At 36.4% G+C, this 26,060-nt stretch overlaps 1 protein-coding gene across 13 annotated transcripts in view; it reads right to left on the reverse strand.

Annotated features, from left to right (window-relative positions):
• The window catches only part of map2.S (microtubule associated protein 2 S homeolog), a 133,589-nt gene that overhangs the window by 24,242 nt on the left and 83,287 nt on the right, over positions 1 to 26,060 (reverse strand). For 4 of the 13 annotated variants that reach the window (XM_041577638.1, XM_041577637.1, XM_041577636.1 and 1 more), the window contains 5 exons: positions 20,700 to 20,813; positions 13,186 to 13,263; positions 9,215 to 9,430; positions 3,525 to 7,019; positions 60 to 266 (listed from right to left, as the gene is read on the reverse strand). In XM_041577638.1, the coding sequence (XP_041433572.1) occupies positions 60 to 266; positions 3,525 to 7,019; positions 9,215 to 9,430; positions 13,186 to 13,263; positions 20,700 to 20,813 (4,110 nt within the window). 13 annotated transcript variants of the gene reach the window in all.

Raw genomic sequence — 26,060 nt, forward strand, 5'->3', positions numbered from 1 at the left:
AGCCATTGTTTGGTACTAAACCAATATTTATTGATAGAAATTATCAATAAGTGATGGACCTTTTTTCCTTCTCACTTCATCTCTGCAGGTTGCACTTGGTTCCCTTTTAGCCATTTTCCTCTCAGGAGTAGACATTCGAGCACGCCCAGATTTTAAAGGTTTCTCTTTCCTATGTTTCTCAGTGGATGTCCTCTGCAAATCTCTTTCTGCCTTCTCCTCCTTAGGGATGGCTTCTATTGCTTCAGTCATAATGCTCCTGTCATCATCTGCACAGTCAGAGACAATTAGGAGAGCAGAACAGATTCACACCACAGCCACCCCACAAACCTTGTGATTCTAATACCATCAATTTACAAAATAATCCCGAAAACTATGATGTCCTTCCAAAAAGCCAGACTTGTTCACATATCAAGATTCATGACCTAAAAGGTCAAGAAGACGACAGAAAATACAATGGGTTTGAATAGCCTTGAAAAGTTGCTTTTCAATATTAAAAAATTAGTTCTAGAAGTAATTCTTTTGTTGTTGCTATCTAATCATATCTGCCCTCTCCTCTTATCAAACTGCAAATTATGTTGTCATCTGCTCAACAGGCTGACAGTTGCACATTGTCTTGTTTTGCCAGTTGTTCTAATAATCACTCCAGCTGTTCTAATGTAAAGTATATGCAAAAACTTGCACACTGTCAGAGCCTATGTTAAAAGGTTGCTAAACCTCTGTACAGGTGCCAGTGCTATATTCCAGACTTAAAAGCACCACTTAATAAACAGTTTGTTTTGTTAAATATATATATTTCACAACAGAGACAAAATTACATCTTACTATAAGCCAGACTTTTCTGCACTGCCCACTTTCCATAAACGTTGCTTCTAAAACGTGCACACAAACAATCTATGACATTATAAATGGTGCACACTTATTATTCAAACTAGGATTATACATAATCCTGTACTTGTATGGATTTATCCATCACACTGTTCGCACAGAAAATAACATTAAAAAATGTTTGTTCCCAAAGCTTAGAGGGATTCTCACTGTCTGTGTCTAGCACTTATCTTTTACAGGCAGATGTATGGATTCCTTCCCATGAAGATTACTCAAAAGGAAGCCCTGCCAACTCCTCAGTAGAATAAAACAAGAATGCAAGTGGGGAGTAATATAGAGGTCTCGGTATTACCTATGTGCTTGTTTCACTGTATTAGAAAACAGGATTGTGGTTCAATATTCAGTTGCAGTTAAAACTGAAGTGGACTGGTTTTCTATCCAAATAATTAAAAAGACCATGACATAAAAAAAAAAAACCTTATTTGCCACAGATTAGTTATAAATAATTTTTACATGAGCTTTACACTGGTTAGATTTTGTAACATTTAACTACTGTAAACAATTTAACTTTTTTTTTATTTCATTTTACTCTCTGAAAATTCTGAAGATGTTGTAGCCTGCAGCCCCTCACAATAATAGAATATAATAGGGAATATATTTTAAGACAATGCCCTTTCAATCTGTGTCTTTAACAACACATTTCACGAAACCATAGAAAATTTACCACATTTATAAATATGAAGACCTTTATTGAAGCACACTAAATTCTTCACAGATACATCTTCAAACTACTGGTAGACCATTGACCTCTCTATTTAGTCTATCCCAGTCCTTCAAAAGTTTTTCCTGTTTCAATTCCTGTACCAGACACTCAAATACCTAATTCCTATTCTTTATTTACTGTAATTCCAGTCTCTCTCCTCTTGTTTCCCAAATGTTTCCTTTTCAACCTTCCATCCTAGTCATGTTCCTGGTCAATTGCAGGCTATACCTTGTCCGGACTGACTGTTTTTTCCTTAGCCTGTCATGTCTACTCTGTTCTTGCAATATTTTAGCTAGTCCCCTCATCATTGGTAAAATTCACTCCCACATTGACACAGGCAATGGAAAGCCCAGCTTAGCAAAAAATTTGCCATATGCCGCAGGTTGATAAGAATCTGCAAAACGGAGGCTACATTACTCCATCTGAGATCCTAAGATTCTCCCTAAAATATATCATTTCTATAGCAGTTAAAAATACTAAGGGTGTATAAAATGCTAATCAAGTGCCCTATGTGCACTTAAAATACAAAACCGTATGGGAGGTGGCAGGAAACTGCAAAAAATACATGACAATAGAGATTGCTGAGGGTGCAGCACCTAAAACTCTATCCACATGAAGATTGATTTAAAAATGTGAAGAATTTAGCATGCATTATTTTTCCTCCTAAATTTCGCAACATCACTTAAGTATTCCTTTTTATCGATTGTAACTTTACAAACTGTTCTATGATGTAATTTTTTTAGATGGCGTATTACAAATACACAACATTTATGGCACCTTTACATGAGTGTTTTACACTGTTAAATGTTGTTCCATATATATTTATACCTTCTATTTATTGTCGGTAGTGCATATTTTAACCTACAATAAATCAGTGGATGTTTAACCTATTTAAACAGTTGCCTCTGTCCACTTTATAGTTCCTTAATTAAATTTGATAAATAATAGCATTATAACTTAGTTAGCAGACAAGGCCTCAAGTGGTTAGCAAATCTTTTACAGTCTCTGTAACCAGTATAGTAGGGTTTTCTACAAAATGTTTAGGCTATATAAGGAATTAATTTCTGCTTGGAATCATTCCTTTGAGTATAAAAACATAGTTGTTTAAATAGTTTCCTACTATACCAATAAAGTTAATGGCATTCTGTTGTCTAATTAATTTTAAAAGCTCAATAGAAAAAGAGCCTTGTGTGCAGGCATACAGTCTCTGTCTTTACTAACCATAGTAAATAGCTGCCCCCTGCATTGTTGTTATATTATACAGTATATTTAGGGCCCTGGTAAAGATTTAAAATTGAACTTCTTAACTACTCATGGCGGATTCATGGTGATAGGGAATGGAAAATGCATACACATTAAAACCCCATTTTGCATGAGAATGAAAAATGTAACCAGTATAAAGCAAGTACTTTGGTTTTGTAAGAACTGAGGCAAAATAGAAATCACTGTATTTAGATATATGACATTTGTTCTCCTTCAATCGCAAAACATATCCCACATTGGTAGCCTTTTAGCTCATTATTCCAGATGATTGGTAAGTTACTTAGAGACACTTATCCAATAGCAATTTACAGCTTGTCTCAAAGATATTGGATGAAAACTAACGCTACACATATGATCTAAAGTAGGGGACCTGTTTGAAGTTGCCTTCTTTATTAAGTCCTTCATATAGTAGCCATGTTAAAATATCTCACCACAGTGGAAGTAGGTAAGCTGCATAAAATAGTACTGAGTTGGAGCAAAATGGATTCTTATCATTATATATGCCTTTTACTAATCTGTATTTAGTCACCAGCCAAACATTGCAATGATAGTTGTGGCATCACAATTAATTTAACTTTTTAAAGTAGTTAGCTCTCTCTCTATCCGCCTTTCCTCATAAACACTGCTAGAAACAAAAATTTGAAAAATACAAAACAAACAAAGTAATGCCTACCTTGTGTATCCACCCAAATGCTGTCTGTGTCTAACACTGAATCATCAATGGTTGTTTCATCTCTATAATCATCTTGTGTCTCTGTCTTGTAGTCTGTAAACAAAGTGTCTTCTTTCTGTGGAGAGGCTGGTGCACAAGGTGACCCTTCTTTTGGTTCATCCTTTGCTTCTTCTATATCTTCCTCTAGCTCAGGTTTTTCTTCACTCTCTACAGGCATTGATGTTGCAAAATGCACACTATGAGCCAAAATTTCATTATCATCTACAGCAATCTGCACTACTTGAATGAAGTCCTCATCTACTGTGACTACAGATTCAATTACTCCAGCTACATCATCTATGAAGCCTACAGCTACTTCTTCATCAGGTACCTGAGCTTCTAATTCTTGTTCTGGAGCATCTGATGTAATCTCATTGTCTCCTTCTTCTGTTTCTTCAGTCTCCCCTTTTTCTTCATCATATTCTTCATCTAAATGCTTTTGTATCTCCTCCTCGACAATTTGCATTTCCTTTTCCACACTGACCTCTACCACTTGCTCATTATGAGGCTCACCTAAGCATTCAGTTTGCATTTCATCTGCCTGCTCTTGTTTTAGATCATCGTTAGAAGAAATTGTTGTTTGGGGTTCCTTTTGGGATTCTGGTGCTGTATCTTCTTTGTCTTCTTTCTGCACATCTGCAGGCACTTCTTTTGTGGGCTCCTGAGGCTGCTCAGGTTCTCCACTAGATTCATAAGATTCTTCCTTATCCACTGCTTCTTGGTGCACCAAGTCGGGTTTTACACCCTTCTCTTTCAAGTCACTTTCAAGAAGCTTTGTCTCATCTTTAGAATCTGTAACCTCTTCAACTTCAGCTGTTTCTTTGGCATCTTTGATCAAACTGGAATCAAGTTCTATTGCATTATCTTGCTCTGCTATGCCAATTTTTTCTTGAATCTCATTCTTGAGATGTGATGTATCTTTAATTAGTTCTGAAGTCTCAATATTACTTTGTGTCTCTTCAGCAGAAATCATTGCTTTTTCAGATGGTTCCTCTATTTCTTTCCCAGCCACATCTGCAGAGGAAGATTTGCTTTCTTCAGTTTCTTGTGGAAATTGTTCTCCTGATTCTTCTACTGATTTTTTGTCAAGCTGTGATATGCATAATTCTTCTTCTGGGCTTCCTATTTCTTCTATTAAAGGTTTATCTGTAGATTCAGGCTTTATCAAATCTGTGATTTCAGATATTTCTTTTAAATCACTTTGCTCCTCACTTTTCTCAACAACTGTGTCAAGCTTAATCTCACTGACTTTCTTCTCCAACTCTGACTCCCAACAAACTGTTTCACTGGATATATCTTGTCCCTCTTTACCAAATTTTTCAGCAGCTGCCAGTTTAACCTCAATAATGGAAGGATCTACGGCATGGCTTTCATAAAGTGTAGACATCCCTCCACCAAGACTCTCACTGTCTTGTACGGGGGAAGGCAATGGAACTGTGTATTTATTAAAAACACAGTAGCCCAGTTCTTCTTGCTGACTATCTGTCTTTGCCAAAAGGTTACTTCCCTCAGTTGCAGTTGTTTGCTGAAATACACAACTTTCATCAATAACAATTTCAGATGTTCCAGAATTTCTTCTTGTGGCCTCAGAATCTGCATTAACTGAATCTAGCCTGGATCGTGATCCAGTTAAATCTAACATTTCAGGCAAGTCTGGTGCCATGATGGTACCATTTTTGTAATATTCGTTAGCTTGATAATCTGACTCATACAATGGCTCTAACTCAAATGTTTCCTTTTCTGTGGATATCTCTGCATCATTATTTTCCTCTTCCTCCTCTTCTTCTTGCTCTTGATCTTCAGGAAAAGAAATAGCTTTCTCTAGAGCTGGTGTTATGGCAGGTAAATCAGATTCATCACCGTCATCCATGCTCCCACTTGTGTTAGACAAAATATCTGTAGCTAGGGGAGAAAGATCATGAGCACGAGCATAGCTAAATCCCAGTGCTATAGAGTCAAGGCAGGACATAGGAAGGTTTATGGACATGCTTCTTTGTTCAATAGCTGATCTTCCTCCAAGCCCTAAACTTCGACTGAGTGTTAGATCATCTTTGTTTTTACTCAGATATTCAGATTTATCAGCATAGATATTTGGATCTATAGTAAACAGGCGTTGCCCTGCAGGAAACCTTGCTTGAAGCTTTCCGGAAGTGAGTGTGCTGTAGCCTACTTCATGAGCAGAAGTACTGACCTTCTCTTCTGTGACTTGCTCTAAGTCCCCGCTCTCTTCATCTTCTTCTTCTTTAGCTATATGAGGGATAGAGCAAGCCTCGTATTGCGGTTCTTTAACATCAGTAAGTTCATAATAATCACTGCTTTTCTGAATGTCTCTGTCTATTTCCTCTTTTAAAGTAGATGTCTCAAAATATGTAGACATTCCAGACTTATCCTCAGCTACAGGTGATTTTTGTTCTTCAGTGTCCTTTTCATCTTGCAGTTGAGACATTAGCTCAGACATTTCACCTTTCATACCTGGAGCTTCTAATGGGTCTTTACCATTTTTCTTTGTTGCATCATAACTATCTGAAACAAATTCCTCATCAACAGATTCAGATTCCTTTAGGCTTATTGGCCCCTCCACTCCACTGTCCAATGACATTTTGTCAGAATGAGTTCCTGTATTTTTGCTTTGCTCTGCACCAGATTCGGAAGTATCAGTTTCATACTGTTTTGGTGGAACTGCTGTAGCATCTGTTGAATGTGATTTCAGCATATCTGACTTAACATCGCCATCATCTTTCACTTCTGCTTGATAGGCTTTACTGCTTTCATCAATTGAAACTAATGTTGAAGGAATACCACATAAACTGGACATTTCTGAAATTACTTCTTGCTCATCTGAAAAAACATTTTCATGTGTGTATTTATCTAGGGGATTGTCTATGAGTGAGGCATTACTAGACAGTTCTGTTTTAGCTATGCTTGGAAGGTCTTTCAAAACAGACAATGATGTATGTGAAGAAAAATCATCTTCAATATGCTGATCCTCATCTTTATCTAGTGGCTTAGAGATTTCACTTTGATTTGAAGGTAAAGTATGAATTGGAGTTTCAGCTTCTATATTTTTTTCAACAGCTGAAAAGTCCTCTTTTTCTTTCATTAATGAATCTTTGCTTGTATCCTGGATTTTGCTCCATTCCATTGTTGAGCTCTCATCTGGTATGTCATATAAGTTGTGTTTCGGAACATTAGGTGATGTTGGGGTGCATGGCTCAATAGAAAATGTATGAACATGGTGGGGTTCAAACCCAATCTGCCCACTCGTAATTTCCTCTAAAGGCAATGAAGGCAGTCGCTTATCTTCAATGTCAGGCGCATGCAGATCCAGGGTATTTTGCCTTAGATCTTTTTCAATTTTAGTTGGTGATGCATCTTCAGCTGTATGTAAGGTTTCAACACAGAGTGGAGTAGATTCCAATGTATCTTGTGCTCCCATCTTCGAGGCTGTAAGAAGATCTAAAGCAATTTGTTTTTTTGTCACAGAATTCAATAAGAAAAAGTATAGAAAACATGCATTGTAAATAAATGAAAAAGAAGTACAAACAGACAAATAAGTATAAAAAGCTTACTTAAAATACACTGGATAATGAAAAAAGTTTTTTTCTCTCTCTCTCTCAAATACACACATATATACTTTTTATATGTATGTGTGTTTATGTAGGTTTTTAGGGTCAGGGTTATCATAAAACATTTCATATAAAAGTTATGTGTAATACTTTTATGTGAACTGTCTTGCCCAGACACTTTGGTAGGTCAAAGTAATTCGTAAAAAGAAGTGTTTAGAATGAATTTGTGTTCTCATTAAAGGAGAAGGAAAGGCTAAAATTAAGTACATTTTATCAGAAAGGTCTATATAGATACACCAATAAACCCTCAAAGTAATGCTGCTCTGAGTCCTCTGTCAAAAGAAACACCACATTTCTTTCCTTCTTTTGTGTACACATGGGCTTCTGTATTAGACTTCCTGTTTTCAGCATAAACATCCAGGGCTAGGGCTTGGGCATGCTCAGTTTGCTCCTCTCCCCCTCCCTCCCCCCCCCTGCTGTAATCTGGGCCCAGATCTATGAGCACAGGGAGAGATTAAGGCAGGAAGTGATGTCATACCAAGCAAATATGGCAGCTGTTATCCTAAAAACAGAGAATGCTTCAAGAGCTATATTCTGAAGAATAAATATAGTGTTATAGCTTGCAGTATTGTGTCTAATCTATTGGCAATAAACTGCTTTGGTAGCTTTCCTTCTCCTTTAAGCAGGTTACAGTGCATTTTTAATTTAGCAAACTTTACATTTATGACTTTATCTACACATTTTGTTGCATGCTTCAAAAGTCAAACTGTATTATCTCTCAATATATCGAAGGCAAAATATAACAAATATAGTGTGGTATTCATTTATGCATCCGATACCCCAATAAATGCTATGTCCATTTTTTAATAATGCACCAGTCTGCTACCATTTCCAGGTACATATATCCATATATAGCCAAAAAGATGACCTTTCAGCCTCCTCCAACTCAGTCTGGATGTGACTGCTCTAGTCCCTTACATATTATTCACTGAATCACCTGCACAGTGTGCCCTGGATTGAAGGTTCTGTGCATTTGCAAGTGTTGATCTAGACATGCTAACAACAAGACTGGGAGAGAGGAGACCAACCAAAACAGCAACCAAAGGTCGTATAGTAGGTGAACAGCCAGGATACACTTGAATGACAAGAACAGGTGACCCTACAGCCGCTATGTCTAGTAATAATATATAATAAAATGAACATAACATTTGTCAGAATTTATTTGGTCCTGCTTCACAGACAGTTAAAGGAGCAGGACGCCATAATCATTGTCCCTCTTTAAGCTACTGCCTGATCATTATCTTTAAATGTTTTGTAATTGTGAAATATCTTTATGCCAGTTTGTGGTTTTTTTAATATAAAAAGTGATTTTCTAAGAGTGTGTAAAATGAGCATTCAAATTTTATAATTAAACAATGCTCTCTGGTCTTTCCTTTATAGTATAAAGTATATAATGTATTGTTTTGTTGTTTGGAATAAAGTGTGACAACATTATTTATATTCATTATCCACATCAAACACACAGTACACAGAGAAAAAAAACAATTATTTAGGCAAGGAAAAAAATGCAAACATATAGCTTGATAATGGGCAAGCTGCAGACTGCAATGGTTTGGCGAAAGAACATGCCAGAGGAAGTAAATAGTATTTGCTAGTTAAAAAAAAAATACAAAGTATTAGAGCAGAAAATAAACTCACAGGAAAACAGAATAAAATAAAACAGATTGCATCGGAAAAGAGTTAAAAACTATTTCTGCACTATAAATAAATAAAAATAAATAGAAAATACTGTTATCAGCAATGTGACTGGCAAACACATCTCACATGGCAAAGGCTCACATGAAGCATTGGCTTAGCAGCAAAGCATAATTGTATCATGGCAAAGTAACTTTCAAATTCAGCTACTGCGGTGTTAAAAAAACCATGTCATTGTTGCGCATTGACAATTAACGGATAGCATTCAGCTTAGCAGAACAACAAAAGCCAATCATAATGACAACAAATAAGAATGGAACAGCCTTCGGCCAACACTGAACAAAAGCTGGTCTGCGCCATTATTGCATGCAGAGTTTACATGGAACACACCTTCCTCTGGTAAGGAAGGCAATACCACAGTTGTTGACTCTGTAGTGCTTTTCACATCACATGTTTCGTCTACAACATTGTCTTCATGTTGTTTTTTGACATCACATTCTGAAACTGCTTGGCTCTCTCTGAGTCCCAAGACTGAGGTCTCACTGCCTTCCGTGCCCTGAGATTTCTCTTCTTCTTCCTCATGAATAGGTCCCTTAACTCTCTCTTCTTTGGGGTTGAAAAACAAGGTGACATGAAGTAACAGACAAGACATTGACAGGAATGTTATGCATGGTGATTGCAACAGGAAAAGTGAAATGGGGTAAGTCCTGGATTCTACTGAAATGTGAGATCAGTGAACACTAAAGATTTAGCACAAAAACATGATTGCATCTAATGCCTTGATAGGATATGTTAACACAAATGGGGTTATTTATTAAAGTTTGAATGGTTGAAAAATTAAAAAATGTTTACTATAAAATCCAAATTTTGTAGTGGAAAAAAAAATTTATCATACCCAGAGTATGCAAAAAGTCAGAATTCAAAAAATACTCGATCTTAAGTCTGTCGAAGGTCCTCGATTTGCAATTTATAGATATTATGGTAAATCGTGGATTCTTGTTTGGTTTGACTTTTTTTTATTTAAAACATCGGAAAAATTCGGTTTTTGATAAATAACCCCAAAAATGTGCTTAGCAATAATTGGGTCTGTAATGTAAGAAATACTGCCTATGATTTAAGTGAGCAATTGTGCAGCAAAGGCAATAGGAAGGATATGCATCCAATTATTCTTATCGCATATATGATGGATTTCAGAGGGTCCATAGTTATCCATAGGAAACAATACAAAATACCGACTGAGCATTTGTCTACTGTCTACCCTTTCGTAATAAATGATATGCTGTGTGTATGACTTGCAAACCAGATGAACTTGTGCTTTGTCTGCACCCCAGGATATCTCGAGACAATATCTTGAGTAATATGTAGTGCAGAAATGTACCTTTAAATTAGAGATTGGCTTTATTTTAGCAAGTGATCTTAATTAATTGCCTTACTATTTCTCCCTCTTTGCTGAATGCCATTTTTGTCAGGTTGTTGGGGGTGGTGACTGACCCCCCCTCAAACCCACCACAAAAAAGACTACATTTTCATTTTTATTGTAACATTTTATTGTTTATTACTAATCTCCCTTGCAGAATACTTAAGGGGTTATTTACCAAAGTCCAAGTTTATCTCAATATTTTCTGCTAAAAACTCAGATCAAATCTGCTTGGGTGTTTTATGCTTATTTATTATTAAATTTTCCTGAAAATTTGCTTTGCGGGAAAAAAATCAGATTTTCTTTAGATTTTCACGATTTTTTCGGGATTTTCACCCAAAAACTTCGGGGTATTGCACAAAAACCCTGCGCAGATCAAAAAATCATTGGGACTTCTCCCATTGACATATTTGCAACCTCGACAGGTCTGAGAAATTCCAAAAAATTTGTGATTTTTTAAAAGTCAGATTTTATATAAAAAAAAATCCAGATTTTTTCGTGATTTTTGCATTCGGAGTTTAGTAAATAACCCCCTTAGAGTTCTTACCTAATTCATTTTGTATGAGAAAAATCTGATCAGTTAATTTTCGATCTTTCCAAAGACTTCTACAGAGTTTTCTCATAGTCTTCTCATAGTCATCTCTCACTGCAGAAAATATCTTATATTATAACTAAAGGCTGAACTCCATGGGCACTTTTCATCGGATTGTCTTGCAGCGACAAAATGCAGGAGGCAGGTCAGATGTAGTCGCAGTCGCAGGTGTCAAAATATAAAGGGGAATGAAAAAAAAGTCGCAGGTAAAAGCTACGCGACAAGAATTTGGATGAAGACGCAGCTTTCAGCGTTCACATCCGACAGTTTTGTTGTGTCAGATGGAATGTAGTTTTTACCTGCGACTTTTTGTTCAGTTCCATTATATTTGACGCCTGCGACTACATCTGACTTGCCACCTGCGTTTTGTCGCCGCGAGACGATCCGACGAGTATCGCCTGTGGAGTTCAGTCCTAATTATACAGTGAGATAACTATGGACCCACCTGTAATCAAATCATTTACACTTTTAAGAGCGGGCCTTCATGTAAAGCTAATTTGTTTTACTAATAATTGCTATTACAGACAGAGTAGATTAAAAGGGTACATTCTACTGGATATAGCAACTTGCTATATTTCAACTTTATGGCACTTATTTTCTCCATATCTTAACATGCAGACAATGGGGCAAATTCACTAAAGGGGCTAATTTTTTCGCCTGCGAAGGCTCCACCACACTTCGTCAGGTCGCAAATTCGCTACAACTACACTTAAAACAGTAAATTTCAATAATTACAACTTTATAAGACAATCCGACTTTAAAATATTAAAAGAACGCCAGCGTTTTTAATAATTTATATGACTTTTTGGCACACAGGATATGATGTCACTGACATAAGATTGAGGAGGATGTAGCTTCATCTTAGTTTGCCAGGTCAAAGCTGGCAAAGGAAACTCTGGAAAAAGAGGTAATGTTCTGTAAAATTCTCACTTTAGTGGATTTGCGGAGTAACAATCGCTCACCTGAGCGAAAATTCACCTGGCTATAGGGCACAAAACTTTGTTAGCCATAAAATCTTTCGATATATACATGCACATATATATATACACCTCGTTGCCTAGCCCTTGGCCTGAATTACTGGCTAATTCTAAAGAGGGAGATGAAGTACTGAACCTTTTTTTTTATACACATATGAAAAAACATTTATAAGGTTTGAAAAGTTTGAAAAAAGATTCAAAACATTTTACTATTTTTATTGAATTTCAGTTGGATATTCCCTTTGTAGAAGATGCACACATAAAGGGGGTTATTTACTAGAGTGTGAAAGTTTCTCACTGTTTTCTTTAAACCACTTTGACCAAACTCCTAATACATGACCTCAGCAGGTTTGAGATGGAGTACTTTTTTTATTCTGACTTTTAGCAGCATCTGGGTTTAATAAATAAAGAAAAACACAGAAAAAATCGTGTTTTCCCATTAAAAACTACGACCAGAAAAAATTGAACTATAATAAATAACCCCCAAAGGTATGAATTAGAAAAGACACACAAAGAACTAGAAACACAGTATGCAAGGAGGAATCTAACATGGTCTTTTTTTCCTATAAATGTCTCTACTTATTCAAATTCGCTAACGCTGGCTTTAATGAAGACAAAATAGGTAACATGAGATTGTGGATTTAACTGAAATTGCATTTGGAACAGAGCTTAAAAGTGAGAAGTTACTCGGCAACTCCTTTTACTAAAGAACCAGCAACATCAGAAAGTGAGAATATTTATGTATTTTAAATATTATTTAAAATGTTTGCCTTCCTGTATGTGCCCTATAGCCCAATTACAACTTGAAATGCTTCTCCCATGTATACACAGCAACCTATTGATATATACATTCTATAGGAGCCTCTGAAACAAACGCAAGTGAAGGGTAACTGTACGTTGTAATTAAGTGTATAGAAAATACTTCTGTTTTGAGTGTCCATCAAGTTCAACCTTTTAAGTCTATATATATAACCTACCTGAGGTACAGCCTAATTTATAGACAAGGTAAGGGGTTTATTGTAGGAGATATAACTTATCCTCTTTAACTTGTGAACAGGAGTGAAAGGAGGACTTTTTGAAGGTTCATTTGTGAAACCACAGACAGCACAGAGCTCTCTCTCATATGTTGTGTCACAAGTAAATCTCGACCATATTCTGGGAAATTTGTTTTAATATGAGGTAGTAGACAATCAGTTAAAATATCTTATGCCTTCAAGCTTTCTAAACTAACAAAAAAAAAAACACATTCCATGCCTGAAAAAGTAACATACACCCTGACCTGAGAAGAGAACACCAGTTGTTGGATCCCAAACCTCATATGCAAATTGAACATCCTTTATATATAGCGTAAAGAGGCCTAATAGTGAATTCTTACCTTCCTCCACTGTACCCATCTGTTCTGAAGCTGGTGATGGCGGAGGAGAAGGAGGAAGGTTGGTTGTATCTTCAACAGCTGTAAGCAGAAACAAAGAAAAAAACACTTCAGGGCAATCAAATTCAGTCATTTACACAAACAACAGCCATATTTTTAATGACACCAGCACACAATTATGACATGCCACATAAGGTGTCAGCAGCTCTTTGAGTGGAAAGATGCAATTTGTATTCCGTTCATTGTGACATTTTTTTTGACTAAAATAAATAAATAAAATAAAAAGACCCCTTTGAAATCAAAAGCCTGCATACTTGCAAATATAAAAGATCAACTAGTCTATAGACTCTTATTTAATCTTGTTGTCCATCTAAGATTAACAGATATATTCTTCAGTTCTTCACTACAACTCCAAATGCCACATACGTTGGGCTTATTGTATAGGTACAAACAGAATGCATACTGTAAAAATGGCTTAAATAATCAATCCCCATTGTTTAAATCAATAACGTTTACTAATCTACACATTACCATAGCTCGGATGGTGTTATGTCAGGTGCAACTTGACACTTGGGGGCAGATTTATCAAGGGTCGAAGTGAATTCGAGGGAATTTTCGAAGTAAAAAAATTCGAAATTTGAAGTAATTTGTTGGATACTTCGACCATCGAATAGGATACTACAACTTCGGATTTACTTTGAATTCAAATATTCGATAATCGAAGTACTGTCTCTTTAAAAAAACTTTCGACTTCAATACTTCACCAAATTAAACCTGCCGAAGTGCTATGTTAGCCTATGGGGACCTTCTACAACCATTTTGTAAGTCTTTAAACATCGAAGTAAAATCGTACGCTAAAATCGTTCAATCATTCGATGGCCAAATTCGGTGAAAAATACTTCAACTTCGATATTTCGAAGTATTTTAATTCGATGGTCAAATTTCAAAGTATTTTACACTTCAAAATTCGACCCTTGATATGTCTGCCCCTTGGAGAGACACATGATCATCACTGATTTATAATTCCTAATATTTCAATTAGTTAACTGAAGAATATTACATTGTCATGTGCAAATTTTTATTCTTGTTGTTCTTCTGAAATGCCCTGAAGTCAATGGGTGAAAAATTGTCGAAATTTATTGAAATCAATGGGCGTAAAGAAAAAACTTTTTTGACTCGTGCAACAATTTTTTTTCACACCAAATGTATTAAAATCAATTGCCGTAAAATATCCACTGCAGTAGGTTTGACATCATTTGAGCAATTCTGTCGGAAAGGTCCAGGACAAAAGAAAGGTATTTCTAATATTTATAGGATGTTGATAAGTCTACCTACAACAGATTTCCCCAAACACGATTACATGACATACTGGGAAAATGCATTCCCAGCAGATGTGAGTCTCACCACTTGGGAAGCTATTTGGGACAATGCGAAAAAATCTTCTATTTGTGTCCAATACAAGGAGAACATATATAAAATTCTGTTCAAATGGTATTATACCCCAGAGAAGCTCCATAAAATTTACCCCACAACATCAGATAGATGCTGGCGGAATTGTGGGCAACTAGGTTCTCTACCACACATACTCTGGGACTGCCCCATTATTACCCCCTATTGGGAGAAGGTGCAGGAGCTTCTCAGGAGGGTCCTTCAGGTGGATGTAAGGAAAGACCCTTGGACATTTCTCTTAGGGAAACCCGATACCAAATTTATTAAGCCAGTCAGGAAACTGCTGAATCACATTTTGTCTGCAGCCAGGAGATTGCTCTGCCAGAAATGGGAACAACCCAACAAGCCCACGATGGGGGAATTACAGAATAAGATTGTGGAAATAAAGCGTATGGAGTACCTCTCGGAACTTAGTAGTACTTCAATGCCCAAATATATTGAGACATGGAGCTCCTGGGTCTCCTGCTTCCCAGAAAGTTGACTCACACTATATCTGACCCCCCTCTTAGATATGTTACTTGAATATCACCCTAAGCCTGCATATATGATTTTCTTTGCCTTTTTTTTTCTTTTTCTTTCTTCTCTTTTTCTCTATGTTGTATAAGTTTGCATACAGCACTCGACAATGCTATAATTGTACTGTGCGCTATATTCTCATGATTGTACCATGTGATTTTTATTACCTGCTACTTAATAATTGAAAACTATTGTCACAGATACTTGATGATATCAGTTGTTCAAAAAATTGAAAAATAAAGTGTTTCAAAAAAAAATCAATTGCCGGCAAATTTTTTTTCCAAATGCATTTATGCCGCAACTTTTTTGTTGCAGAAACTTTTCCGAGGCTAACTTTTGCCGCAGTTTTACAAAAAAACATTTGGCGACACTATTTATAACATTTTCGCCCATGGTATTGCCCTACTTCTTTGAAGGCATAATGCATGCAGATTAGTCCCACAATGGTCACCACCATTCTCAAATGATCTAGCGAATTGCTAATGTGGTGCCTCTATTCAAAAAAGGATTCTCAGCCTCAAAACTATAGGCCAGTTAGTCTGACATCAGTGGTAGGAAAGCTTTTCGAAGGGTTAATAAATGATAAGATAGTGGACTTCATAGCAAATCACAATACTACGAGTTTGTGCCAGCATGGTTTTATGCGTAATAGATCTTGCCAGACTAACTTAATTTCTTTTTATGAGAAGGTAAGTAGAGCCCTCGATTCTGGGATGGCAGTGGATGTGATTTACTTAGACTTTGCTAAAGCATTTGATACAGTGCCACACAAAAGGTTACTGGTTAAATTAAGGAATGTTGGCCTGGAACATATTATTTGTACCTGGATAGAGAACTGGCTAAAAGATAGACTACAAAGAGTGGTGGTAAATGGAACATTTTCTAATTGGACCAGTGTTGTTAGAGGAGTACCGCAGGGCTCTGTACTAGGTCCCTTGCTTTTCAACTTGTTTATTAATGACCTGGAGGTGGGCATTGAAAGTACTATTTCTATTTTTGCAGATGATACTAAATTGTGCAGAACTATAGGTTCCATGCAGGATGCTGCCACTTTGCAGAGTGATTTGTCTAAGTTGGAAAACTGGGCAGCAAACTGGAAAATGAGGTTCAATGTTGATAAATGCAAGGTTATGCACTTTGGCAAAAATAATATAAATGCAAGTTATATATTAAATGACAGTGTGTTGGGAGTTTCCTTAACTGAGAAGGATCTTGGGGTTTTTGTAGATAACAAGTTATCTAATTCTGGGCAGTGTCATTCTGTGGCTACTAAAGCAAATAAAGTTCTGTCTTGCATAAAAAAGGGCATTAACTCAAGGGATGAAAACATATTTATGCCTCTTTATAGGTCCCTGGTAAGGCCTCATCTAGAGTATGCAGTGCAGTTTTGGACTCCAGTCCTTAAGAGGGATATAAATGAGCTGGAGAGAGTGCAGAGACTAAGTGCAACTAAACTGTTTAGAGGGATGGAAGACTTTAATTATGAGGGTAGACTGTCAAGGTTTGGGTTGTTTTCTCTGGAAAAAAGGCGCTTGCGAGGGGACATGATTACACTTTACAAGTACTTTACCTTTTTACCCATAAAGTGGATCACCGTACCAGAGGCCACCCCTTCAGACTAGAAGAAAAGAACTTTCATTTGAAGCAACGTAGGGGGTTCTTCACAGTGAGGACAGTGAGGTTGTGGAATGCACTGCCGGGTGATGTTGTGATGGCCAGGGGCGTAACTACAGAGAAAGCAGACCCTGCGGCTGCAGGGGGGCCCAGGAAGTATAGTGGGCCTCATAAGGCCCTAATTAATGAGCAATTTGAATATGTATTGGTAAAATAGGACAACCTGTGAATATGTTGGGGGTCCTAAAATGAATTTGCTGTGGGGCCCAGTAACATGTAGTTACTCCACTGGTGATGACTGATTCTGTTAATGCCTTTAAGAATGGCTTGGATGATTTCTTGGACAGACATAATATCAAAGGCTATTGTGCTCTATAGTTAGTATAGGTATGGGTATATAGAATTTATATGAAAGTAAGAAGGGGTGTGTGTATGGATGCTGGGTTATCATTTGGAGGGGTTGAACTTGATGGACTTTGTCTTTTTTCAACCCAATTTAACTATGTAACTTTATAACTAGCCACAACTTTGAATAAGCCCTGCCATATGTCCAGTCACAGCCCTCAAAATGTATGCTAGTAGTAGTAAACCTACTTTAGGATTAAGTACTAGTCCAAAAAATGTGGATCAAAATGGAGTTATGTTTGCTATAAGCATTATAATGTAAGTTTGGATCATGTCCTCCTCAGAATGTTATTCTGTTATTCTTAAACCAGTTAGCTGGCTTAAACTCACCAAAGAAAAGTGATATCATATATATATAGAGAGAGATATGTATCTCCTATTTTAGTAAAAATGTCTCTTGTCACTATTTCATGTACCACATTATTTCAACTTATAAATGTCCCTTTCGATAAAAAAAACAACTTTTACAACACATTTCTATTTCAGAGGTTACGTTTTTTATTCTCCCATTTATTTAGAATGACATCATCAAGATTTGTTTACCTATGAATAATTATAAACAATACTGTAATGGAATTTCAGTACAGTTTTATTGTTATTAAAATTTCTATTTAAATGTCGACAATAGTTTTGAAAGAAACTTGATGATAATAATAACCATTTAGACTCTGTTTTCAAATGTTTCAAATTTGTTTATATAAAACAAAAATGGGACCCATATTTTTCTCAAAATATATTATTTTTATATTATATATATTAAGGTGTGTGCATATTTTCCAGTATATAACAGTATATAATGTATTATTAATAATGTGGTGGACACAATTCTTTAAAATATATGCAAAATTACATAAACCTAATTAATATTACAAAGTATAGGACTTCTGCATAAAAAAACATATTCTGATTATAAAACAAGGTATTAAAGACACTATATCATTATTACAGGGATTCAGTGACAAATCCTATAAAAAATTGAAAAGTTCTATATCAACTGCCCAATGAGTATTACATATGCTAAGTTTAATTATATGATCACTATAATTAAGCATCACCATCAAATCTTTTACCATGAAAAATTCAATATTAGTGTGCGTTAGGCTCTATTTATAGGGACAGATTTATCAAGGGTCGAATTTCGAAATAAAAAAAGACCAACCGAAAGTTATTAAAAAAAGTATTTTCAAAAATAACTTTAAAGTCCACCAATTGACTCCAAATAGGTTCTAGGATGGCGAATGGTCGAAGTTGAATTTTTAACGAGACAGTACATGATAAATTTCGAGATTCAAATTTTTCGATTTTTTTTTTTAATTCGAATCGAATTTGGACTATTCGAAGTACACAAAAATAGCTTGAAATTCAAATTTTCTTACTTCGAATTTTCAATTCGACCCTTGATACATTTGCCCCATAAAGTCACTGTTACTTCGATACTTAAATATCAACATCATCGGCTTTTCCATGGCCATTTCCATATGTACCGCATTCTCTCCATAATCAAGGTGCATTTGTAAAGTATAAATTCTTCTATAATAAATTTCAAAACAAATTAATATATGTAATTCTACTGATGCATGAATTCTTGCCATTGTATTTTATCACGCTGCTTCTTTTTTTTTCATATAATCTGGAGTTTGTAAGAAAATATCAGTTACACATTTAGGGGCATATTTATTATGCTTTGTAAAACAAAATTTTCTGGAAAAAACTGTGAAAAAGCTGTGCAAAAAAAAGGCACATTTTATGCCATGCAAACACTAAATTTGACGCCGTTATTTTACATTGTTTTCTGCAGAAGTCAATATAAGAAAAAACACAAAAATATTTACACCTTTTTTTACACAGCGAAGCTTGGTGATGTGTGATGTAGTGTCCCTCTGTTTTTTACACAGCATAATAAAAATATACCACTAAATATAGGTCATTTTCTTAACTAAAAGTAAGAATTCCAGTAAACAAATCCATAACAGATAAGTTACATGGCTGTTATCCATAATGGTAGATGTTATTGTTCAGCCTCCAGATTTTTTATATGAATTCGCTTGTCTAGACTGAGTTTCTTCACTTTAGCCAATTACTTTACCGCTTAACAGCTGTTAGTCATGCTGTTAGTCATGCTAATATGCATTCAGATATTACTTATAACACTAAAGTATTATAGTCAGAAAACCATATCATAGGAACAACAATATCTGAAATGAATAGCTGAAATATCTGAAAGGAATAGCCACCTGTCGACAATACTTATTCTTGACTAGTGCTAACACAGACTACCTACATTTATTGATACACACACATATTATTTCTATCTACAGATATATTATGGGACATTGCACACTACCAAACCCTGTATTTATATTATAAAGTTTGCTTAGCACAATATCAACACATCCTGTCCTTGTAGGACCCAATGCTTTAGTTTGTGGCCATGTGCATTCTTAAACAATGGCACAAGATGTCAGTCTTTCCAATTTCTGTAGGCTAATATGAAGTCCATAGCGTAAAATGTGCCTACTGTGCTGTAAACTCTTCAGCTTAATTACCACTGCTAATTAAATATACCATTTAAGGTACAACATACTCTTCACACCATGTTTCATAAGCAAAATTGGTTAACGGTATAAAGTGGCATCTACAGTACACAGTAAATAAAGAATGAAAGCTCTTTTCGGCAGGGCCCTCTTCACCTCTTGTATTGGTAATTGGAGCTTTGTATGTAAATCTGTATGTTCAGTGTACAGGTATATACTCATTTATTGCACAGCGCTGTGGAATATGTTGCTGCATTATAAATACATGTTATTAAAAATAATAATAATGATGAGGATGCAGAGGGTCAGAATGTTAATAATAATGAGGATGCTGAGCGTCAAAGCTACTTTAGCATTTAACTCTTATGTAAACTTGCTTATGTCCTTAAAGTACAAGACGCAATTATATAAAGGGGTCTGCAAGCAATGATATTAAATAAAACACACAGACTGGCAGTATTCATGAGTGACTTCAGATCGCTCCCTTTAATCTACAACAAATCTAGTTTCCTGTCTACTGTATGTATAAACACATGCATGTAATCATTCACTTACATTAGGTTGCTCATTAAGCACTTAAATACCTTACCTCTCTAATTTTATACGCATGTGTATAGAAGATGGATCCGTACACACACTGGTTAATGCAGTCTGGGAGTATCCTGATAAAGGGTGGGTGTTCCACCCGAAACGTTGAATGTTTGGTGGCTGAATAAAAGGGGATACTCCCCGACTGCATTAACCAGTGTGTGTGCGGATCCGTCTTCTATACACATGCGTTGCTGAGGGACCCGGCCGGGTCAATGGAGGAAAAGCACCACCAGTTGCAGGATTGGTGAACTGCAGGTGTGCGGTAGGAGAAATTACATTGTTCTCTAATTTTATAGACAGATTGAGCCACTGTCAATGTGTCCAAGGAGAGGACATCTAAATTGAGTACAAAGATTCTGTAGAACAGCACAATCACACCCACACAACCCCAACTACTCCCTGTGTTACCTAAAGGAAGATCTCCTGGTGGGCCTCTGAGCTGGGCTTCCTTCTCCTGTTGACCTCTCAGGACCGCTACAGCATCAGCAGTAACTACTTGGACTATTCGTGCAGATACCTCCTCTGCCGAAGCGTCAAAAAAGGGCAAAACAAGACAAGCAAACAATACAGAATATGTTAATATGCAAGGGTAGGGGATTTATATACCGTAGCTGTCACTAAGACTCAGCTCGGGACATCTGGCTTTAAGCTACGTTCTCTCTTCTGAGGAACAATCAGCAATATATATCCTATAGAAAACCCAACGGCGCATACAGGCAGTTCCTATAACCAATGTATGAATAGAAGCATTAAGGTCACCAACTGAGTTGTGTGCTAATGGCAGACGTGCAGATAGACATCACTGAAAAAACATTGCTCTATGTGACAAAGGAAGCCTTATCAATTAAGTGTTTTGCTGTTGGTGATTATGATCATTTTTATGAGGCGAGTCAAGTTGTTCCCCAACAACCAAAATTTGTATGGGGAAAAAGTATATGAAAGGTAAGTATCACTTAATGGAAGCAATGATTTACTTGATGATATTTACACTGTGTTTTAAATAACTAGAAATCCTATCAGTGATAGGATATATATATATTTATATGACTGGTTATCCATGAACTGAACCTTACTACAAATATTGTGCCAGGCCTTGATTTGCAGGAAATTAAATACTAATTTGGGAAGCCTATTTATTAAAGGTCAGATTTTAGTGGTTTTAGAGATTTTCGAAACCACAATTAAATAATATTTCTCTGAAACAACGAGTGTCATGAAATTTATTAAATATGTAAAAAAAAAATCCAGAAACCTATAAAATCTGAATGGTTAAAAAAAAAGGTCCAATGGGATCAGTGCAGCTCCCATTGATGTTAATAGGACCTTGACTACTTGACTAGTTTAGCATTAGAGTTTTTCGTGGTTCATACACTCTCAAATTTTTTGGAGTTTTAGAGAAATAAAAAAATGTATATTTTTAGAGAAAAAAATACATTATGTGAAAAAAATAGAAATCCAAATTTTAGTAAATCAGCCCAAAGTGACATATTCACTTTTACAGGATTTTTAGACTTCTCTTGCCTGTTTTCTAGTCTCCTCTGGTGCCCAATCAAGACATGTAAGACCCTCAGTTTCTGCTTTCCCCATCCTGTGATGTAATTTGCCTGCTTCCATGGCATTACCTCCCCAGCCTCAACCCGGTGGCTAGTAGTAGTAAGTAAAAATGGTGGCAAAACTTGTTCCCATTTTTCTTTATAATAATCCTGTTTTCTTTGTCCAATAGTGTGGATAAGTAATGTATATACTGTATATAATTACTTTTAGAGCAGTTTGGCTGATGTGAGTAAGCAGGGGCAGCCAATTCAAGGCAATCGCCCACGGGGTATCTCTGATCACTGATACTGACAGAGAGAAACAGAAAGCAACTTAGATATGTGTAAGCACACTCCAAACTTAGCAAGAACAAGTGGGTCTCCAAAATGTTTCCTTATTTCATGAATTACTGGTTGGAAGGTACAAGGATTTCCCACTTGTGCCCCAGTATTTTTTGTTTTTATCCTGGGATATATTTGAATTTTCTTCATAAGAAATGCAACAGACCCCTCAATTGGCTTTCTACTATGATCACTCTGATTTACTTTGATATCAGAGATGTGTAAACACATTAAAGACTTTTTACAGAATTTACAGAAGTGCAGAGTGGAGTGTAAAGCACAAAACAGATGCCAACCTCCATGATTTTCACACTTTCCTATCCAGTCCTGCACTTTCAAGAACAGCCTCAGGCCTTTGAGCTCCACCATGACACTGCTACAGTGGATACAAAATACAATACTTAAATTAGAGTACAGTTCTGTAAGAAATTTGGCAGTTCTTCTTTCTAGGCAAGTCTGAACATTGCTGACAGGTCTTATGGTAATAACTAGCTCTGCTCATATATGTCTGTATGCTTCTGTGACAGATCAGTTACGTGGCTCAGTAAACATGAAGGTATGCCAAGCTACTACAGTAAGTGAGAAGTTGTGCCAAACTAATAAACAAGCATTTTCCTTTTCATACCGGGTGTTTTTTCCAAAATAAATTTCCTGTAGTGTATTCTTCCCTTTGATTAGAAATAGCTTGTTGTCAGAAAAGAAGAAAGGCAATACTGTATGTCCCAATAATCAAAGCCCTAGCTCATGATATTCAGCCATAGTACAATAAATAGGGACCCAACATTTGAACAAAGTAACCACTCCTGCTAATAAAACATTAGACAGAATAAAACATGCACAACAGATTCCTCACCAGTAGCTCTAAACAGTGACTCTTCAGTTGTCATCCAAAATTAATTAATAGTCACTATATTAAGTTGTACCATTATTACAGAATAGCTTTGGATTTATAACTTGGGTGTAAAACTCTTGCTACAGCAGCAGTTAAAGCTGCCAATAAGCTTGATTGCTATTTATGTGGGAGTCTAGCTATGTGTCACTTTTGGTATCCCTAAACCCAGTACAGACATCAAGGTTCCGGTCACAGCTCACGTTTTTCCCTAAAACAGCCACCTTTCGCTTCAGGAGAAGCCCTCCTCTACTCGGATGCCACCAGGTCTTAAAGTGAGAGAACCAAGGCAGGAGTTATGGGCAGGTAAGGGAACCGTAACGTGTAATAGGAAGAACAGGGTTAGAGCAAATTGTAGTCAAGGAAACAGGCTCAATAACTAGGGATGTCGCGGACTGTTCGCCGGCGAACTTGTTCGCGCGAACATCGGCTGTTCGCGTCCGCCGCAAGTTCGCGAACGTCGCGCGACGTTCGCCAATAGGCGTTCGCGTCAAAATCGTTCGACCATTCGACCATTCGATCGCTAAAATCGAAGGATTTTCGTTCGAATCGAACGATCAAAGCCATTGGATTGAATGAAATCATTCGATCGAATGGCTTCGATCGTTCGATTCGAACGAAAATCGTTCGATCGAACGATTAAAATCCTTCGATCGTTCGAATCGAACGATTTTCGGATGTTCGAAGTTCGCGAACTGTTCGCGAACTGTCCGCATTTTTTGCCGGTGTTCGCGAACGGCGTTCGCGAACACATTATCGGCGGTTCGCTACTTCCCTATCAATAACCAGTCAGTCAACACAGAACAGATACAAAACAAGCATAAGGATTGCACACTAAATTGTAATTGAGTGTGCAATCCTTGTTTGTATTGATTTGCTTAGGAAGCTTCAAACGGGCAGTCTCCATCGGATAAGCACCTCAGTATTATCTACAGTCATATGAAAAAGTTTGGGAACCCCTCTCAGCCTGCATAATAATTCACTTTCAACAAAAAAGATAACAGTGGTATGTCTTTCATTTCCCAGGAACATCTGGGGTAACTAAACTTTTTCATATGACGATAATTGGGTGTGCGCCTTCCAAATTCTAGTTCAACACAATACAGAATCTGAATAAAGAAGATAATAGTCAATAACATGCAAAAGTTGGTTCAGGCAGCAAGTATGGGCCCTGTTATCCAGAATGCTCAGAACCTGGAGTTTTCCAAATAAGGGGTTTCTGTCATTTTGATTTCCATGCTATTAGTCTACTAAAAAATAATTTAAACATTAAATAAACCCAGTAAGATTGTTTTGCCTTCAATAATGATCAATTATATCTTAGTTAGGATGAAGTAAAGTACAAGGCACTGCTTTATTATTATAGAAAAGTGTTTTTTATTTATTTGATTTGAGCTGCTATGTAAATAAATGAATACAATACAATTAAAATGGAGTCTAGGGGGTAGAATTGCCCATCGCCAGACGAATTTTCTTTTCGGCGAATGATCATTACTCCACAAGTCCAATAACGTGCAAATTCTCCATAAATTACCCCTTTTGCCAGAGTTTCCTTTGCCAGCTTTCTACCTGGCAGCTTGCCACCTGGCAAACTGATCAGATGAAGTTACATCCTCCTCAATTTTATCTCCTCAATCCTATGTCAGTATAATAAAAATTATAAAAACCGCTGGCATTTTTTCATATTTTAAAGTGGGATTATCTTTAAAAGTTGTAACTGTTAAACATTTTTGTAATATTTTTTTAACCATTTGAGGAGCACCTGCATGTTCCACACTAAAAACTGCAGCAAGCATAAAGGGCTTACAAAGAGGCAAAAGTACCCAGGCACCCATAAGGGGTTTCCTCAAAAGCAACAATACTTTGATTTTTATCCAAGACAAGAGAACAGAGCACTGGAATGGAAACTGCATTTTACTATTAATGAGTTTCAAAAAAGGGACAAACACTTCCCTACTAATGGATAGGTTTTATATATATCAGAGCGAGATGCTCACGCTGAAGCTCGAAGGCTTAATTTTTACTTTCTTTTACGTTTTCCACGGGTTCATGAAAAGTTCAATAAAAGAAAATTCTACACAAGTAAAATATATATCTCCCAAAAAAGCCTGCTTTTTAAAAGTTCATGTTTGGCTGTATTCTGTATCCTCTCGTTCAATCTTATTTCCAAATTAGTTTGATTTTTTAGTTGCCTTTGCTCAATTTATTATACAAGTCAGTAAATAATAATAATGAAAGGCTATCTATTAAGTGATTTTTCAGTGCTTAGCTTGAAATCGTTCATTATTTTTGAGATCATATTTGTGTGATTATTCATTCAAATTAGACTTTCTCCTGTGGTTATGTGGGACACACAGCTTCATATTTCTTGCTTGCACTCTGCCCTATAAAACTCCAATTTAATTAGGGCAAAGACAATGACAAGTGGAGTCTCAGCATTTTATTGATACAAAGCCCTCTTGAGGCCTTGAGCAAGGTCTTCTGTTGCTAAGGATTTGTACTGATATCCAGCACAATTCTACTCTACAGACATTTAGGTAAATCTATTAGAATGAATGAAATTGGCTGTGTTGGGTTCAAATCTGCCAGTTTGAAACGTCTGAAGCCAGTAAATCAATATTGTAAGATGCTAAGTGCAATGATAAGCATGAGAGCATGACGCACCATCCCAGTTCACTTGCAGAGTTTTCCTTGGGAATCATGAATTTACCCCTGTGTTCTCAATCTGTCAGTGGGAATATATATCAGCAATGTATCACTGGGCATGCACTGACATTCTGTCACTATCTTTTTTTTACAGCTGAATTCCCAATCCTTCTTACATCAAGCAGATTGCTGAGCAAATTCTCTAACTGAGGTATGCCTTGACAATTGTTTGGAAATAATTTTGCTATTGGAAATATTAAACCAGTCAGGACTTGTTTATTTAGTTTGCTGTCTTTTTAAATACATTATATCCATAAGGAATGCCACATGGAGTACTTTTACAAAATGAAAATGATGGCT

Source organism: Xenopus laevis, chromosome 9_10S, assembly GCF_017654675.1.
Source record: "Xenopus laevis strain J_2021 chromosome 9_10S, Xenopus_laevis_v10.1, whole genome shotgun sequence".
In the NCBI taxonomy this organism is placed as follows: domain Eukaryota; kingdom Metazoa; phylum Chordata; class Amphibia; order Anura; family Pipidae; genus Xenopus; species Xenopus laevis.